This window comes from Diceros bicornis, chromosome 31 (genome assembly GCF_020826845.1).
Source record: "Diceros bicornis minor isolate mBicDic1 chromosome 31, mDicBic1.mat.cur, whole genome shotgun sequence".
NCBI classification, from domain to species: Eukaryota; Metazoa; Chordata; class Mammalia; order Perissodactyla; family Rhinocerotidae; genus Diceros; species Diceros bicornis.
In genome coordinates this window covers 10,295,079-10,313,624 of record NC_080770.1, presented here as the reverse complement: position 1 = coordinate 10,313,624, position 18,546 = coordinate 10,295,079, and the positions used below count along the sequence as shown (strand labels likewise).

General features: G+C 45.9%; 1 protein-coding gene, 1 long non-coding RNA gene and 9 other non-coding genes across 18 annotated transcripts in view; 2 read left to right on the top strand and 9 right to left on the bottom strand.

Moving 5' to 3' along the window:
* Positions 1-8,790: 8,790 nt before the first annotated feature.
* Positions 8,791-12,138, bottom strand: LOC131394946 (uncharacterized). Of its 7 annotated transcripts, none has more exons than XR_009216247.1 (10): positions 12,120-12,138; positions 11,734-11,786; positions 11,388-11,474; positions 10,749-11,163; positions 10,239-10,623; positions 10,024-10,058; positions 9,773-9,809; positions 9,358-9,404; positions 9,088-9,117; positions 8,791-8,915 (listed from the first exon to the last, which is right to left on the bottom strand). It is a non-coding gene; the product is annotated as an uncharacterized LOC131394946 (long non-coding RNA). The 7 variants fall into 7 exon arrangements; XR_009216250.1 differs by lacking the exon at positions 12,120-12,138 and having other exon boundaries at positions 10,239-10,285; positions 10,575-10,623; positions 11,734-12,103; XR_009216251.1 differs by lacking the exon at positions 12,120-12,138 and having other exon boundaries at positions 10,749-11,012; positions 11,113-11,163; positions 11,734-12,102.
* Positions 9,192-9,317, bottom strand: LOC131395894 (small nucleolar RNA SNORD22). The gene has a single exon (XR_009216396.1). It is a non-coding gene; the product is annotated as a small nucleolar RNA SNORD22 (small nucleolar RNA).
* LOC131395893 (small nucleolar RNA SNORD31) lies at positions 9,574-9,642 on the bottom strand. Its single transcript, XR_009216395.1, has one exon. It is a non-coding gene; the product is annotated as a small nucleolar RNA SNORD31 (small nucleolar RNA).
* Positions 9,887-9,956, bottom strand: LOC131395891 (small nucleolar RNA SNORD30). The gene has a single exon (XR_009216394.1). It is a non-coding gene; the product is annotated as a small nucleolar RNA SNORD30 (small nucleolar RNA).
* On the bottom strand, positions 10,128-10,193 carry LOC131395887 (small nucleolar RNA SNORD29). Its single transcript, XR_009216390.1, has one exon. It is a non-coding gene; the product is annotated as a small nucleolar RNA SNORD29 (small nucleolar RNA).
* On the bottom strand, positions 10,401-10,528 carry LOC131395896 (small nucleolar RNA SNORD22). Its single transcript, XR_009216398.1, has one exon. It is a non-coding gene; the product is annotated as a small nucleolar RNA SNORD22 (small nucleolar RNA).
* Positions 10,845-10,919, bottom strand: LOC131395888 (small nucleolar RNA SNORD28). Its single transcript, XR_009216391.1, has one exon. It is a non-coding gene; the product is annotated as a small nucleolar RNA SNORD28 (small nucleolar RNA).
* Positions 11,236-11,307, bottom strand: LOC131395889 (small nucleolar RNA SNORD27). The gene has a single exon (XR_009216392.1). It is a non-coding gene; the product is annotated as a small nucleolar RNA SNORD27 (small nucleolar RNA).
* LOC131395890 (small nucleolar RNA SNORD26) lies at positions 11,589-11,664 on the bottom strand. Its single transcript, XR_009216393.1, has one exon. It is a non-coding gene; the product is annotated as a small nucleolar RNA SNORD26 (small nucleolar RNA).
* Positions 12,139-12,290: 152 nt separating the features above from the next.
* Positions 12,291-18,546, top strand: part of SLC3A2 (solute carrier family 3 member 2) — a 28,258-nt gene continuing 22,002 nt past the window's right edge. Inside the window, exon 1 of one of the 2 annotated variants that reach the window (XM_058526630.1) lies at positions 12,291-12,307. Coding sequence is in view for 1 of the 2 variants with exons in the window: in XM_058526628.1 (XP_058382611.1) it covers positions 12,534-12,645 (112 nt within the window). In the remaining variant the exon portion in view is untranslated. Of the gene's footprint in view, positions 12,308-12,529; positions 12,646-18,546 lie in introns of those variants that run through there. The other variant, XM_058526628.1, reaches the window with a different exon arrangement.
* LOC131395895 (U2 spliceosomal RNA) lies at positions 16,881-17,066 on the top strand. The gene has a single exon (XR_009216397.1). It is a non-coding gene; the product is annotated as a U2 spliceosomal RNA (small nuclear RNA).

Genomic DNA, 18,546 nt, shown 5'->3' with positions numbered 1-18,546 from the left:
TTGTTTGTTTGTTTTTTTGTGTGTGAGGAAAATCAGCCCTGAGCTAACATCCATGCCAATCCTCCTCTTTTTGCTGAGGAAGACCGGCTCTGAGCTAACATCTATTGCCAATCCTCCTCTTCTTTTCCCCCAAAGCCCCAGTAGGTAGTTGTATGTCATAGTTGCACGTCCTTCTAGTTGCCGTATGTGGGACGCCGCCTCAGCGTGGCTGGAGAATCGGTGCATCGGTGCGCGCCCGGGATCCGAATTCGGGGCGCCAGCAGCAGACAGCGCTCACCCAACCGCTAAGCCACGGGGCCAGCCCCATAAATTTGTTTCTTTTTAAACCACTGAGTTTCTGATAATTTGTTACAACAGCAATAAAAAACGAATACAGGGCAAAAGCAAAATTCAGTTTCTTTCAACCCCAGCCTTCTCCAAATCCTGCCAGACCCAACCTGGGGCAGGTCACAGCCTCCCAGCTGAGCAGGCTTCAGTCCTTCTGCCCAGGCTGCAGCCAAGGGTCCCGGAGCTCAGATCTCTTGGTGGGCAGCTCCCCAGTCGGGTCTCAGCAGTCAGCAGTAGCCCTGTTCCTCCTCTGAAGCAAAGGCAAGTGGGAGTGGCTCCTCACTCATTCTACTGTTACCCCTGCCTCTTCCTGTGTGGGTACAGGAGGCTGAGAGTAAGGGGCACACAAGACCTTGGGAATACACTTGCTCTCTGGGAGGCCATTTGTCCATTTGCCTATGCTTATTGAGCAGACACTCTACAATGATAAGCAAAATCAGACATGGACCTTGCCTTCATGACGTTTCCAGCCTTCTGGGGAAAATCGAGAGAAGGCTCCTGTGATCCTCCAGGCAAGATGAAGGTGGCTGTGGTGGCAGAGATGGAGAAAAGTGGAAGAGTTCACAGAGGACCATTGGCTTTGATGACAGGTAAAGTGAGGCCAAGGGAAGAATATTCTTTCCATGTGGGTACATTTAAACTTTGTAATTTAATGTTTTATTTTCATAAAACTGATACAAATTGTCAAGTAGTGTTCAAAGGCTTATAATAGCCTCCTCCCCAATTTACACCCCCTTTTTAACTCTAAACTTTTTTTTTAATGATACTTCCTTCTATATTTATGAATTGATTGGATAATTTTAGACTTCCTGGTGTTTTTTGTTTTTTTTTTTTCCTTCTTAAGAAGAGGATTTTTTTTTTCCCAAGGAAGATTCACCCTGAGCTAACATCTGTTGCCAGTCTTCCTCTTTTTGCTTGAGGAAGATTTGCCCTGAGCTAACATCTGTGCCAATCTTCCTCTATTTTGTATGTGGGTTGCTGCCACAGCATGGCTGATGAGTAGTGTAAGTCTGTGCCTGGGAACGGAACCCAGGCTGCTGAAGCGGAGGGCACTGAACTTAACCACTAGGCCATGGGGAAGATGTTATAAACTTAAAAACCAACACACTATGAAGCGGGTTGAAGAAATGCATAGTCAACCTGAAGAGGTTTATATATTTTTTTCAATTATTTTATTGAGGTCGTAATGGTTTATAACATTGTGTAATTTCAGGTGTACATTATTATTTATCAGTTTCTGTATAGATTGCACCGTGCTCACCACCAGTAGTCTAATTTTTATCTGTTACCATATATATGTGCCCCTTTACCCCTTTCACCCATTCCCCAACCCCCTTCTCCTCTGGTAACCACTAATCTGTTCTCTTTATCCATGTGTTTATCTTCCGCATATGAGTGAAATCATGTGGTGTTTGTCTTTGGCTTATTTTGCTTAACATAATACTCTCAAGGTCCATCTATGTTGTTGCAAAGGAGACAATTTTGTCTTTTTTATGGCTCAGTAGTATTCCATTGTATATATACAGCACATCTTCTTTATCATTCATCAGTTGATGGGCACTTGGCTTGCTTCCACGTCTTGGCTATTGTGCATAATGCTGCAATGAACGTAGGGGTGCATAAATCTCTTTGAATTGTTGATTTCTCTCTTTTTTTAAATATTTATTTATTTATTTATTTTAGTGTGTGTGTGTCTGTGAGGAAGATCAGCCCTGAGCTAACATCCACGCCAATCCTCCTCTTGTTTTTGCTGAGGAAGACTGGCCCTGGGCTAACATCTGTGCCCATCTTTCTCCACTTTATATGGGATGCTGCCACAGCATGGCCTGATAAGCGGTGTGTTGGCGCACACCCGGGATCCGAACCCAGGCTGCCAGCAGCGGAGTGCTCGCACTTAACTGCTAACACCACAGGGCTGACCCCTGAATTGTTGATTTCAAGTTTTTTGGATAAATAACCAGTAGTGAGATAGCTGGATTGTATGGTATTTCTATTTTTAATTTTTTGAGAAATCTCCACGGGGCTGGCTCGGTGGCACAGCGGTTAAGTGTGCACGCTCCGCTGCGGCAGCCCAGGGTTCGCAGGTTCAGATCCCAGGCGTACACCGATGCACCATTTGTCAAGCCATGCTGTGGCGGCGTCCCGTATAAAGTAGAGGAAGATGGGCACGGATGTTAGCCCAGGGCCAATCTTCCTCAGCAAAAAAAGGGGAGGATTGGCTTCGGATGTTAGCTCAGGGCTAATCTTCCACACACAAAAAAAGAAATCTCCATACTGTTTTCCAGAGTGGCTGCACTAGTTTGCATCCCCACCAGCAGAGTATGAGAGCTCCCTTTTCTCCACTTCCTCTGCAACATTTGTTTTTTTTTGGTGAGGAAGATTAGCCCTGAGCTAACATCTGTCGCCAATCCTCCTCTTTTTGCTGAGGAAGATGGGCACTGGGCTAACGTCCGTGCCCATCTTCCTCTACTTTATATGGGATGCCGCCACAGCATGGCTTGATGAGTGGTGCGTAGGTCCGTGCCCGGGGATCCAAACTTTCGAACCCTGGGCGGCCAAAGCAGGGCACGCAAACTTAACCACTATGCCACTGGGCCGGCCCCATCAACATTTGTTTTTTGTCTTGGTAATTAGAGCCATTCTAACAGGTGTAAGGTGAAATCTCATTGTAGTTTTGATTTGCATTTCCCTAATAATTAGTGATGTTGAACATCTTTTCATATGCCTGTTGGCGATCTATATATCTTCTTTGGAAAAATGTCTGTTCATATAAAGAGATTTTTAATTTTTATTGCATTCCCTAAATCTTTTGAGAATCTGTTGAAGGCTTTCCCCAAATAAATGTATATTTGTCTTACATAATTTAGCGTACAATTTCCAGGGAGATTCTTAGAGCCCCTTGAAGGCACTCACTAACCTACAGGTTAACAACCACAGCCCTAAAGACACAGGAGAACCTGACTGAAGGAATCCAAACACCTAAAAAGAGGCCACGTCAAGTGAAGGAAGAGGATCTGAAGGTCCTGGGGGCCATTGTGGGCAGGCCCATCCAAAGGCTGTCCAAGAGAGATCCCTGACTCCAGGACTTAAGACTGGCTACCCTGGGCCCACTTCCCTTCACAGCAACTCTGGGTTGGAGTTAGGCAGGTCCTGGAAAAGAGGCACCAACTTGCCTCTTGGCTACCAACTCCATACTCTTTGCCAATTTGTATTAACTCCCGGGTTCTCTATAATTCAAATTTTCTACTCCTATTTACACTCTCTGCTGAAATGATCTCATCCAGTGCCCCCGGTTTCCCTGCCATCCATCCCCTGGTGACAACTGATTCCCTGTCTCCAGCCTGACTGGTCAGTGGTGGCCGGCACCATTCCAGGTGCTTTATATGTATTAGCAACCTTAAAGGATAAGTAGGTAGCATCATCTTCGCTCTTTTGCAGATGGGGAAATGGAGGAACAGCAGGTTAGGTGGTTTTCTTTTTTTCTTTTTTTTGGTGAGGAACATTCACTCTGAGCTAACATCTGTTGCCAATTTTCCTCTACTTTGTGTGTGGGTTGCCGCCACAGTATGGCTTCATGAGTGGTGTAGGTCTGCGCCCAGGATCCAAACCTGTGAACTGGGCCGCCAAAGCGCAGCACACCAGACTTAACCACTACACCATGGGGCCAGCCCCTAGGTGATTTTTTTTTTTTTGTGAGGAAGATCAGCCCTGAGCTAACATCCATGCCAATCCTCCTCTTTTTTTTTTTGCTGAGGAAGACTGGCGCTGGGCTAACATCCGTGCCCATCTTCCTCCACTTTATATGGAATGCTGCCACAGCATGGCCTGCCAAGTGGTGCATTGGTGTGTACCTGGGATCCAAACCCGGGCCGCCAGCAGCAGAGCACACGCACTTAACTGCTATGCCACGGGGCTAGCCCCCACAAGTGATTTTTTTAAGGTCACATAGCTTGTAAGTGGCAGAGACAGACTCCAAATCCAGGCAGCCTAGCTTGGGAGCCCACATTCCTAAACCCTATGCCATACTGCCCTCACTTGACTCTCTCCTTGGATGTCTGGGAAGTGTCTCAAGCTCAGTACAGTTGGCCCTCTGTATCTGCAGTTTTGGCATCCACGGATACAGAGGGCTGACTGTATTCATTGTACTAAGCCATTTTATACATATAAGGGACTTGAGCATTCTCGGATTTTGGTAACCGTGGGGGTTCCTGAAACCAGTTCCCCTCAGTTACCCAGGGATGACTGTATATCCAAAATGATTCCCTCCTGCTCCCACCAGAACTTCCTTTATGCTCCCTTCACTTCACCCCCACATCCACTCCATCAGCCAATCCTGTTGCTTCTACCTCCAAAATACGTTCTGAATCACTCCATTTCATTCCATCTGCTATTTCCTAGCCTGGCCCCTTTTGCCTCCAGATCTCCCCATCTTCTGTTTCAGGTTTCAGCTCAAATGCTACCTCCTCAGAAATGCCTTCCCTGGGGTGGGTCAGGTGGCATAGTGGTTAAGTTTGCATGCTCCGCCCTGGCGGCCCAGGGTTTGCTGGCTCAGATCCCTGGCGCGGACCTACGCACTGCTTATCAAGCCATGCTGTGATGGCATCCCATATAAAGTAGAGGAAGATGCGCACAGATGTTAGCCCAGGGCCAGTCTTCCTCAGCAAAAAGAGGAAGATTGGCAACAGTTTTAGCTCAGGGCTAATCTTCCTCAAAAAAACAAAAAAACAAAAAAAGAAATGCCTTCCCTGACCACCTTTCTTACCACATCACAGATTCTTGTTCTCTGCCGGCATTTATCATATATGTCCGGGTGCCTGAAACTCGGTGCTATTGACATTTTGGGCTGGATAATTCATTGTTTGGGGAGTGGGAGACAGGGAGCTGTCCTGTGCATTGTAGGGTGTTTAGCAACATCCTTGGCCCCTACCCAGGAGATACCAGTAGTATACCTCCCCAAGCCCCCAGCTTCCTCTTCTTCTAGAATGTAACCAAAAAGCAGTTAACAAAGGCAGGAGCAAGGCCTTGGTCTTGGTGAATACATTGCTAGGTTTGGGACGGAGCAGCTTGTTGGCACTGTTACCACTTACTGTAGTGAAGAGACTTGGGGACAGGCAGACATGAACAAGACAAGGAATCAAGGGTCTGAATGTCTGGCTGGATATCAGATGGGGAGGTCAAGGGGCGGCTGGACCTACCTGGAGCTTAGGGAAGAGGTCTGGGCTAGAGATGTTGTAATCGTTTTTTTTTTTTTTTAATTTTATTGATTTATTTTTTCCCCCCAAAGGTCCAGTAGATAGTCGTATGTCATAGCTGAACATCCCTCTAGCTGCTGTATGTGGGATGCGGCCTCAGCATGGCCGGAGAAGCCGGTGCGTCGGTTCGCGCCTGGGATCCGAACCAGGGCCGCCAGCAGCGGAGCGCGTGCACCCAACCACTAAGCCACGGGGCCGGCCCCAGATGTTGTAATCTGAGTCACTGCTGTACAGAAGGAACGTGAGGAGCCGGGCCTCACTCATCCTGGCACTCTGCCCCATTTCTCCACATTGTCCCGCTCTCATTTCTTAGCCTAAGGAGCCAATAACTTGAGCCTTAATTTGAATTCCTCATTTGCCAAATGGTGAAAAGTGTTGAAGGCAGGCTTCATTATCTACCAAACACTTCCAGTGGAGACTGCCTGGCCCCTGTGCCAGCCTCAGTCTAGCGTTGTTTCCATCACCTCCTTGCTATATTTCCCAGGTCTGGGTTAGAGTCACCGTGGCCTCCAGACTCCCAGAGCTAACAGCCTGGTCTAATGGGTAAGTCCCTGGCACTTTGGCAACTGAGCCTCCCCTGCTAGTCTAACTTTTTGACAATAGGCAAGTTGCTTATCTTTTCTTTTTTTTAAAAATTTTTATTTATTTATTTATTTTCCCCAAAGCCCCAGTAGATCGTTGTACGTCATAGCTGCGCATCCTTCTAGTTGCTGTATGTGGGACGCGGCCTCAGCATGGCCGGAGAAGCGGTGCGTCGGTGCGCGCCCGGGATCAGAACCCGGGCCGCCAGCAGTGGAGCGCGCGCACTTAACTGCTAAGCCACGGGGCCGGCCCTGCTTATCTTTTCTGTGCCTCGTTTCCTCCTCCATCCAAGGATGCTTCTGGCACGTGCCTCCCAGTGTTGGTGAGACGGTGAGATGAGGTAATGCGCAGTGTGAGCTGCTTGCAGTTATTTTGTCTCAGTTCCACCAAACCTCTTTGTGGCTTTAACACACGATTCATCTCGTGTGTGTGTGTGTGTGTGTGTGTGTGTGTGTGTGTGTGTGTGTGTGTGTGTGTGTGTGTGTGTGTTCTCTTCCCTGTTTCCAGATCAGCGCTCTGCAGGTTCTCCACTGCTTACAGTGCTTCTTTCTGGGTTTCTCCTCTGCTGTTCCTCCCACCTTTAAAATGCTGGTAGGGGCTGGACTGGTGGTGTAGTGGTTAAGTTTGCATGCTCTGCTTCAGTGGCCTGGGGTTCACAGGTTCGGATTCTGGGCACAGACCTACACACCACTCGTCAGGTCATGCTGTGGCAGCATCCCATATCCAAAACAGAGGAAGATGGGCACAGATGTTAGCTCAGGTACAATCTTCCTCAGCAAAAAGAGGAGGATTGGTAATGGATGTTAGCTCAGAGCCAGTCTCCCTCACCAAAAAAGAAAAAAAAAAAAAAATTGCCGGGGCTTCCCCAGGGTCCTTGGGTGGGTCCTTTCTTACTAGATCCACTTTCAGGACTGACCCTCCCATTCTCGTGCCTGTAATTACTGTGTTGACAATTCTCAGATCCGTATGGGTACCAGTTAATGAGCAAAAAATACATTTCTTTCAGTTAAGTTGCCTTTCTTATACTATAGTTCTGACACAGGATGTATATTCTAAAATCTACATGTGGAAATCCCTTAATTCATCACCATTCGGTATCTATTCTCACAAATATTTTGAGAAATGTAAGGGTGGTCATTATCTGAGAACTTACATCAGAATTGTCAGGTGGGTTGGGGTGTGTAGGGGTTAGTGTGCATGTTAACCACGTAGATTTGAAACTCCAGGTCTAGGAAACTACTTAACTGCTCTGAAGATTGAGTCATGGACCTAACCATACACATACACCCACCAACTTTCCCCCCACTTGCACCTTGCCACTGCCCTTAACCATACACTCCATTCAACCCCAAAAGCCAAAGCCAGCTTGCCCAGCACCAATTAAAAAGCAGAGACTTGAAAACATTGCATTGGGTATGTGTGGGGACAGGAAACCTATTTGTGTGAGATTGTAAATTCTCAAGTACCCATTTGCGTTTGTTTGAACAACTCCACTTTGCTAAATTTATACTACATGTAGATCAAGATGGATGTTCAATGCAAGTTGTATTATTCACTCAACAAATGCTCACCTGAGCACTCCTGCCAGATGTCCTAGAAGGTGCAGTTATCTAGGCAAACATGACACAAATCTGCTACCCATGGAAAGAACAAGTGGAAGGAGACAAACGAAAGCAGGCCTATTTCAATCAAGTTAGTCTATTTACACCAACATACAATGACTGATGGGTCAAGGTAAACCTCTCAGCGTTGATTTTTGAACAGGGCCCTGAATGAGTCACCTACATTGAAGAACCCAGAGAGGGAAAAATAAATATAGAGGCTCAGTCTTGCTAGAGGAACAGAAATGCTAGGAGTTGCTACAGTAAGGGGCCTAACCAGTGGTGTAGCGGTTAAGTTTGTGTGCCCTGCTTTGGTGGCCTGGGGGTCACAGGTTCAGATCCCGGGGGCCGACCTATGCACTGCTTGTCAAGCCACGCTGTGGTGGTGTCCCATATAAAGTAAGAGAAAGATGGGCACGGATGTTATTAGCTCAGGGCCAATCTTCCTCCCAAAAGAAAGGAAAAAAAAAAAAAAAAAAGAGTAGCTACAGTGAGGTTGAAACGCAGAGCTAAAATTAAGGAGGCCAGTCAGTAGTAGCAAACTTTACACTCAATGACTGGAAATAAACTACATGGAGAAACCATATACCCAAATGGGTACTGATGCAGTATTTCTAACGTTCAGTGGTAGGCCTGATCTTACAGAAGGGCAGTTAGATTCCACAGAAACCATGTTGGAACTTCATGTACAGAAAACGGACAATAAAATACCAAAATCTGACAATCTTTTGAGTCTAAGGGATCTTAACTGCCATGCCTCATTGGCTCCTGCTGCCTTCATCCAAGCCTCCTGAAGGATCACTCAAACCCAGCCACCTTCTCATACAGGACTCCTTCAGCAGTGTATATCAGGGGGAAAAAACCCCTTCAAGGTCTAATAGTGAGGCTTCCTGAATGATGTTTCCCCGGGCTAGACAATCCAGCAGTAGGCAAACTGCCAGGCTAGGTTGGGCAGAGCCAATAACAGGAAATTCTCCTAGCCTATTTCCTTCTGCTCAGCTAGACCCACTCAAACACACAAACCCCAGTGAAGGTTAAAAAAAATTCCTTTTATTTAGAAAGGCTAAAATGGCTGTATGCCAATTTGAACAGCTAGGTTGTATAAGAAATAACTTGAAAATGCCCTTTTTGATGTCTTCTAAGAGCTGGATTCCTGTAGAGAAAAAGAAAAGTGAGTTTTCTTACTGGATGGGAAAGACTATATGTACTATGAGTTTATAAGGGGCTACACCCCACCAGTTAACATTAAAAGGGCTGGCCTCCAGGTACTTTTATCATGGTTAGTCTATTAAATACTAAACACCAACATATGAACAAATACTTACCATTTTATGTGCTTTGATCTTTCTTCAGTCCTGGAAAAAATTATACAAGTCATTTTTTAACAAGTGATTTATTTTTCCCTTTCCCATGTTTAGAAACCCTTATGATCCCTCAGACAGTTCCTTCTGGAACAAACTTTCCTCTTCTCCTCCAGCTAGCCCCAGTGGGTTCACCTTTACAGGCTCTGGGACTAGAACAGGAGGTAAGACGTGTGAATGTTTCTTCACTGGGAAATTTTAACTTGGCCCAACCTTGCATCTGAATTCACTTACCTCTAACTTCAGACCGCAGTTGAGCAGAAATATGGCTTATGCTCACCCTGCAAAAGAATGATTAGGAATTAAGTCTCTCAACCACCCCTAAGAGTCCCTGTTGCTTGGAGAAAAGGCACATCTGTATAGGCTATGTAGGTTTCAACACATTTCACAGAAACTGCCAGCTAGTCCACAAAACTTCCTATTATTGTCACTTTCACTCCAAGACAAGCTCACAGCTCAGAGAATACCTTTCAGTCACAGTGATCAGACTGGGGCGGTATTGAACTCATCACTGGTGAGTGGGCATTTGTCACAGGTGGTTCAGGAATGGCCAGTCATGTCTCTGAACAGCTATCCAGACCAAAGTAGCACGCACACAAAAACTGGCAAATTTTATATAGCAGCCAGATAGTGCTGTGAAGGTATTTACCTCAAATCATTCTTGGGCTTCAGACAAGGTGCTGGACCTGAAAGAAACAAGACTGAATCAATAATGCTTACCTCTTGCATTAAAAGTTGTTCCCACTTAAGCCACCATTCCTAGAAAAATCAGATTTCCGAGTCTCAACAGCAAGTTATCAGCCGAACGAGATTCCATGTAAGTCATCATATACATAGACCTAAAAAGGCATTTGTTTCTACCCAGTGAGCTACATACACCAATACATGGTAATTACTCACCTCTGAGCAAATAAGCAGGCTACTGGAAACAGCACCTAGGGAAAGACAAAGCTGTGGGTGACAAAAGTTCCTTACACATGGTACCTCCCCTACTGTGTTCTCCAGTTTCTCAGGTGTTCATGTGTTTTCATTGTGAAGTCATAGTGAGCTAGTTTGCTTCATCATAGAAACTGTCTCCTTGGTGGCATAAACCATAGAGACATTAATCAACTAACCTTTTAATTCTGGAGGCTTTTCAGTAGTATACATTAACAAGCTGCTCCTGAATGAGAAAATCATGTAATTAGCAAAATATCTAAAACAGCCAAAGCTATTCTAGCTATGGTTAGTGGACAGGCCAAGAAATGCTAAGCAAATGCTACCAACAGGCATTTGCTGTACCTCAGACAGTTCCTTATGGAACAGGTTCTCATCCTCTCTCCCAGTTAGCCCCAGTGGGTTCACCATTACTGGCTCTGGGGCTAGAACAGGGGTTAAGACGGGATGCTTGCTTTCCTCACTGGCACTAGACTCTGGGTCAAGCTAATACCAGCAAGGTTACAAGTACTCACCATTCTCAACTCCTTCCAGGAGTTCGACCTGGGGCAGATCACTGGGCATCTAGGAGAAATAAGAGGCAGTCAGGGCTTTGGTAACAAAAAAAGAAACCCCATGATGACAAGATTATCCTTTGGATGAGTTCACATATATGCTAATTTACCACAGTATCGGGAGAGGCAACTTACCGTGAGATGAATTTATCATCTGGATGACCTGCAAAAGGGGAGCAAATGGTTATTAAAAGATACTAGTATGGAATAAATTTCTTCATTAATAGAAACTGCCATCAGAACTCTAACATGCTATTAACTGTCGTACCTCATGGAGGATCAGCATATCAATTCAAATCATCTGACAGTGACATGTGGATGAGGGAAGAGCACACCCTCACAAGAACCAACTGTGCTGCTGGGTTGCTCTCTCCCCAGGAAAACCATTCCAAGAACAAGCTGGAAGGAGCAAAAAGGCAACACTGCTCCACTGACCATTTGCTCTCCCGGTTGTGGGGAACACGGGAGAGATGACACCCCAATCCATTTGAACAATTACCTGTATTCACCCTGGGAAGCAGCTGAATTCCTCAGGACTGGTGACGAAATGCTGGAGACAGAAAAGCAAAGCATTATACGTACTTAAGAATAGCCATTCAAAGACCCTCGGTACTCTCGGCCCACTTCTCAGTAGTAAGATGACATCACTTTTAAGGTCAGCCATATGCTTGTCATTTTACGTTCATCATGGAGTGGCCAGCACAATTTGAAAGAGCAAGTTCCATCGAGACACTGTGCCGTTATCCATAACTGCATCAACCATTGTGTACCCACCTGGAGCATCACTGTAATGCTTGAATCGCACAGGAGTAGGTCTTGTCCCATCCTCCAACCTGTAACGTCTTTTGAGCCGAACCACATCTGAAAAATACCAAGAGCACCCTTTACTTAGCTAACATGCGACAACCTAACCGTCCCATGTTAGCGCCTTAACAGCTCAGAGCTAAAAAAACCCAAACATTTGCTGCGGATGGTGCTACTCAGAATTCTTACATTTTCTCCACTCATCCATCAGAGAGAGAGAGTTCCATTCCTAAAATCATCCCCGTAGCACATCCCATAGCACATCCACACACTCGACAATGGAGAACAGTGGTGGAGGATGGCTGTAAGCACTTACTCTAACAGGAGGCCTCTTTTCCAGGCTTCAGCGTTAAATCCGGCGCCTGCACCCTGCAGACAAGAGGACATTAGGTCAGCATTGGATACTTTGCCAAGGCCTCGTTTTCCGACTGCGTCGGACTTCGACTGTGCACGGCCCGTCTCCTCAGAGTTTCTTATCCTCACGGAGCTCAGTACAGGTCTGTGAAAAGGCTTCATCATAGAGACGGCCGCCGTCCCGGCCCGCCATCGCCATCTTGTCCTTCACAAAGCCCCGCTGCTGCTTCGACGCCTCGGCCAAGATCTCGTACCCCTCTCCCACCAACCAAATAGGTGCAGCACAGGGAGGCTTAGCAGGCACCACGGTCACCCGGTCTTTTTTAATGCTGGAAACCACACACTTACCAGAAACAGTGGAGAAAAATGAGGCCGAAGGGTCACAGCGAGACACTTAAATAGCACCTCGCAGGGGCCCACGGGATTTGGGGGGGGGGGGGCGGGACTATGGCGCGCGCACGCGCATAAGAAGAGGGCGTGCGAGCCTGGGGAGTTGTGGGTAGAGAGGGCGACCATTGAGTGCTCGTCCGCAGAAGGTGAGGCGCGAAAAAGGTACGCATGCGCCTGAGGGAAGTACGTAGACGCGCGCATCGCTTGCAGCGGGGTCTGTGCTGCGGCTTTCCGTTGAGTCTAGAGCGTTGGGGCCCGGGCTTCACGCCGATCCTGGTCTGAAGCTGTCTCGGTCACAGCCGCCTGTCCCCACACCCTTCCTTGAGCCCTCCTTGCCCACACACCCTAAACGCACGTGCAGGGTACGCTTTTATGGATCCCAAACCTCCTGAACCCTCCAGCGGCGTCGACTCGGTTCCGCACCAGCCGCCCAGCGCGCATTCCGGGCCTGGTGCTCAGGGTCCCAGCGCGGGGGGCAACTCAGGTACTGGGCCCCGGGCTGAGCTCGGGTGGGTGCCTTGCATGGAGCCGTTTCGGGAAAGTGCATTAGGCCGTAGGTGCTCCACTTGAGTCTTAGGGCAGGGTCTGATTTTTCCAGACCGGCCACGTATGTCCTGCTGTCTCGTCTGGTTGGGACCTTGGAGCTTGTCTTGTAGCGGGGCTAACGTTAGCAAAGATGTGGAGCACTATTTTAAGCACACTACATGAATCAAGTACTTTAGTCCTTCTAAATCCCAAGAGGCGGGTGCAATAACTACCCCTCTTAATAGATGAGGGACCCTAGGTGTAAAGAGCTGTTGCAGAGCAGCCTACAACTCTTTCCTGGTTGTCAAAGTGGTTCCAGTCATCTATAGATTGTTGTTATTGAGACCAACCAGCATTAGTCCAGTCGTTTGTGGAAAACACCTAGTGCACGTTTCATAAATATTTACTAAGCTCTTACTATGCGCTCTTCTGTGTGACCTCACCTACTAGTACTACAACCCTAGAGGAAGGTATTAAGGTAACGTTCTAGATGAGGAACCTGAGGCCAGCAGAGGTTAACTTGCTCTATGTTATCCAGCTAAGAAATATCAGAGCCAAGGTGCAAATCCAAGCAGTCTGATTCCAGAGCCTGCTCTTTTGACCGCTGTGATTTATTACTGTCATCACACACTGTTCTCAGGGTAGTCAGGGAACAAGCTGATACACAGGAAACAAATAAGAGTGATCCCTGGGTACGGTTTCTCAATCTTTTTTCATTGTTGTCTCCCCCTCCCCAGGAGGCTTAAAAAGACATTTTTCCCTCTAATCCTCCTCCATGAAATTTTAATACCACTGATATACTTTATATCTGCTTATGTACTCTGGCCCTTTGGAGGGCCAGAGACCTTTTTAATGTCTAAGATTTGTCTGGAGGAGTTGTCATTTCACTCAGAGAGGGCCTCTCTGATAAGGGTGACGTTTAGGCGGAACTCTGAAGGAAATGGAGGAGAGAGCCAGGTGAGGTAGAGTGTTCCAGGTAGGACTGGAGCGCTGGACTGTGCTTACAAATTTGTAGGTAAAATTACAGGTGGTGGTTAGGATTTTTAAAATAAAACTGGAGAGATTTTATGTATGTCAGGGAGAGATTGAAATTTGGTGGAAATAATGCAGATTTCATTATCCATGGAATAAATGTTGAAATTTTTTTTCCTTTGAATAAGGTAGAAAGGGGATGTTCCACAAGCAAAGAATGTAGTAGTCAAATAAAACGTGTGTGTGTGTGTAAATATATCTGCTTGACTGGTGCAAAAAAGCTGGAGTGTCAAGTAATAAGAAATGAGAAAAACAAGGTGAAACAATTGGTGGAGAATGTTGAATGTTAATATATTAACATCTTTTAAGTGTTTTCTATGGCACTTTCCAGACACTGTACTAAGTGCTTTATACATATTACCTCAATTCAAAAAATAGTAGTTGTTGGGGCCAGCCCAGTGACATAGCAGTTAAGTTCACGCACTCTGCTTTGACAGCCCAGAGTTTACAGGTTCGGATCCCGGGTGCAGACCAATGCACCACTTGTCAAGCCGTGCTGTGGAGGCGTCCCATATAAAGTAGAGGAAGATGGGCATAGATGTTAGCTCAGGGCCAATCTTCCTCAGCAAAAAAGAGGAGAATTGGCAACAGATGTTAGCGCAGGGCTAATCTTCCTCACCAAAAAATAAAATAAAATAGTAGTTGTTATTGTTACCATCCCCCATTTCACAGATAAGAAAACTGAGTTTTACGTTAAGTTACTTACTCAAGAATACATAACTAGTTTGGCAGAGCTGTTATTCAAATCCAGTCTCTACTTTTGTCCCTATTAAGAAAATTACCCAAAACTTGGAAATAGGCACAAGTGATTACTAGGTGTCTTTTGATGTAAAGCAGGCTCACCCAGCTTGAGGATTATCTGATTTTACAGCGGTGTGTACCCTTGTTTGATGTCCTATTATTGCTTGGGTATTTTACAATTGTATAAGATTGCCTTCTATGACATTAGTCAGTTTTATATCTACCTATTAGCAAATCCACATCAGCATTCTTTTTTTTTTTTGAGGAAGATTGGCCCTGAGCTAACATCTGTTGTCAATCTTCCTCTTCTTTTTTCTCCCCAAAGCCCCAGTACATAGTTGTATATCCTGGGTGTAGGTCCTAGTTCCTCTAAGTGGGATGCCGCCTCAGCATGGCTTGATGAGCGGTAAGTAGGTCCGCGCCCAGGATCCAAACCAGTGAACCCAGGCCACCGAAGTGGAACAGGCGAACTTAACCACTACGCCACTGGGCCAGCCCCCTGTATCAGCATTCTTGACTGATAATCCTTTCCTAAAATTCTCTTTTGAATCAATCTTGAATCTTATTTGTTCTCTTATTAATTAATTGGTTGAATAAAATCTTTGACCTGCATTCATTTTGTATTTTTATGAGTCATGTTTTAATTTTTTTCAATTATACTTTAACAACCCCTGGGGTATGCTGCCTTACTCCTCGGGTATGCTGCCTTTCATGGGTCCATTCATTTATTCATTCAAGAAATATTCATTGAGAGTCAAGATTTAAACTCAGGAAGTCTGACTCCAAAATTGGAACTTTTAGACAGCGTGTTAGCCCTATTTTAACACCATGCCTCCCTCCAGCTAACATTGTTACCGCACAAAATTTGTGTTCTCTGCCCAATGAGCATAAACCAGACAATTATTATGGCATCAACCTTTGAGGGGAGAAATCAGCTTTTATTCTATGAAATCAATCTCCAGGGAGACAGGGGGCGTGTGCCCTCAGATCTGTCTCCCCGATTCAGGTTTTGGGACACAATTTAAGAGGTTAGGGAGAACAGTTTGGCCCGCGGAAATGCTAGTGGGACGGGTTTTTTTTTGTTTGTTTTTTTAATTTTATTTATTTATTTATTTTTGCCCCCCAAAGCCCCAGTAGATAGTTGTATGTCATAGCTGCACGTCCTTCTAGTTGCTGTATGTGGGACGCCCCCTCAGCATGGCCGGAGAAGCGGTGCATCAGTGCGCGCCCGGGATCCGAACCCAGGTTGCCAGCAGTGGAGCGCGCACACTTAACCGCTAAGCCACGGGGCTGGCCCTCGTGTATTTCTGATAACTTCTTAGTGATCCTTTGAGGTATATCTTCTGGCCCATTACGTAAATATTACTATTCCTCCAGCTGTGTGCTAGGCCTGCTTTTTTCTCCCTTTGCCTGGACCCCCTTATCCTCTCCCATGATTATTATGATCACCATTATGCCTATAACTGCAGCACAGCATCTTTTTCCTGAGCCTCAGAGCTATACATCCAATTGCCTTCTGGATGAACATTATCACTAGGATGGTCCACAAACTTCTCAACTTTCCCAAAATGGAATTCAGCCCACTCCTGTTTCACCCCGTTGTCCCAGTCCTCCACTGCCACTACCCTAATTCAGCCCACTGACACCCAGGTTTTTACAACAGACTTAACCCAGCTCCCTTACTCTGGTTGCCTCCCCTCTAATCCATTCTCCACCTTTCACCTGGAGTGATCTTTGCAAATAGAAAATTCAGTCAAGTCTCATGTCTCAGCTCATAATCCTTCAGTGCCCCTCCCTAGAATTTAGGCTAAAGTCCAGATCATCAGTATAGTTAAGAGCTCTGCTTCCTTTGCTGGTTTTCTTACCACCACTCCCTCCCCAAGCCTGATCCACCCTGCCTGCTCACTGTAAAGTCCCTGAGGTTCAAGATCATGTCTGTGTAAATCATCATTGTATCCCTATTGCAGCAGAGTACATGACACAAAGTAGGACTCAATATATATTAGTTTATCTCTTTACATTTTTGAAGGATGTTTTTCCAGCCTCAATTCATTCGTTGACTACTGTACTTACCAAATGAACTGCCTAGAGAGGTCTGGCGAGTTTGCTCAGGGAGCAACGCTGCCCCCACCTGACAGCAAGAGGCACTGCTTCCCTTAATGGAGGAGGAGGCTGTGCAAATACCCAGTGCTTTGCCAGGAACTGGGAGACAAGATAGTAACCTCAGTAGAGAAAAAGACCCAATTTGATAACTTGAGTTTCCTGGATTGTGGAGACGTATGATACTGGGGAGGATTACCCTGGTCTCTGGGGAGATGAGGATGTTGAAGATTGTAAGGACGGGCTTAGATGCTGTATTTGTGGACCTGAATGAGGAAGGTTTGGGACAGGAAGGGATGATGGGGAGTTGATACAGGGGGTATCAATTCTTGGCCTTTTGGCTAAGATCAAGTGTAGTATCTGTTCTTATCAGTTTAATATCTGATATTTCCTCTATCTGAGGACAACATATTCATTGGTTTTTGGAACAGGGAGATGGAATGGGAGCTCTGTCCACTCCATGCATCAACCCGGCATTGCAGTACTTCTAGGAAAGTTGTACCCCTTTGGGGGATAGTTGTTAAACAAGAGATTAAGAGAGAAATCTCTCTTGCATGGGTGTTAAGTCCTGGCTCAAGTCAATGGATTCTTATCCATTGATCATTTCCCTGGTCCCCAAGCATTTAATGGGATTGATATACTTGGAGTTGGAGTCACCCCCACATTGGGTCTTTGGCCTAGGAAAAAGAGCTCTCATAGTGAGAAAGACAGGATCTCCTGAACTGCAGACCCTCGTATCTAACTGTCTGCCAAACACCTTCGCTGGGGTGGCCCATAAACATCTCAGTCAGTTTTTCCAAAACTGACTTCATCATCTTTCCCCACAAATGCGTTCCTTTTCCACTGTCCCCTCTTTTACTCAATTATCTAAGCCACAAATGTGGTCGTTATCCCACTGCTGTCATACTGTAAATGCCCTCCAGCCAAAGACTGCTAGGAGCAAGTTGGGTTTATTACTTGTTATAGGGAGGAAGCACAAACCATGGGGAACCATGGATGTCTCAGTAAGAGGGGGTTAGAAAGAACTTATTGTAGAATTTGTGCTTGTGTTAGGTGATTTTGGGGAGGGTTTAAGCAAGTGGGGCTTTACTCTGGATGCTTTCAGGAAGTAGGATCATTTTATGATTGGATATCTTAATAAGTCTTATCTAGAAAGAGGGAAGACTAGACTGAGGCTAGTCCTTTTTTTTTAAATTTTTTTAATTAATTAATTTATTTTTCCCCCAAAGCCCCAGTAGATAGTTGTATGTCATAGTTGCACATCCTTCTAGTTGCTGTATGTGGGACTTGGCCTCAGCATGGCCAGAGAAGCGGTGCGTCGGTGCGCGCCCGGGGTCCGAACCTGGGCCGCCAGCAGCGGAGAGCATGCACTTAACTGCTAAGCCATGGGGCCGGCCCATGAGGCTAGTCTTTAACTGGTAAAGACACAGCAGTCACTCCTATTAGCCAGGATAGGGAAATGTTAGGACTTTTGTGATTTGGACAATGTTCAGGTTTTTGTCTGTGTTAAGGCATAGTTATGGAATGGCCTTGTTTTGTCTTGATCCATTGTGATCACAGAGTAGCCTGTCTGATGCTGATGTTGTGTGAAATTATGTTCAGCATGAGAACACCCAGGCCTGGCTGTGAGTGCCAGGCCAGCTTCTGGAGGTCAGCAGTGCTTTTCTCGTCCTCAGTGCCCTAGTTCAAGCCATTCACCCCTGGATTTCTGCTGCAGGTTTCTAACCTGGTTCCCTGGCTCTGACTTTACCCCATTCTAATCCATTCTCCACTTTATAGCCAGAGTGATCTTTCTAAATAAAAAATCTGATCTTCTCAGCTCAAAATCCTCACTGCTTCTCCTTTGCACTTAGGTTAAAGTCTATACCTACCAACAGAGTCAACATGGCCCAGTTTCCTTTTTCAGTTTCAATACGACCTCTCCATTCCCTCCCATATAAACTCCCTGAGGTCAGAAATCTTGTCTGTGTAATTTATTATTTTATCC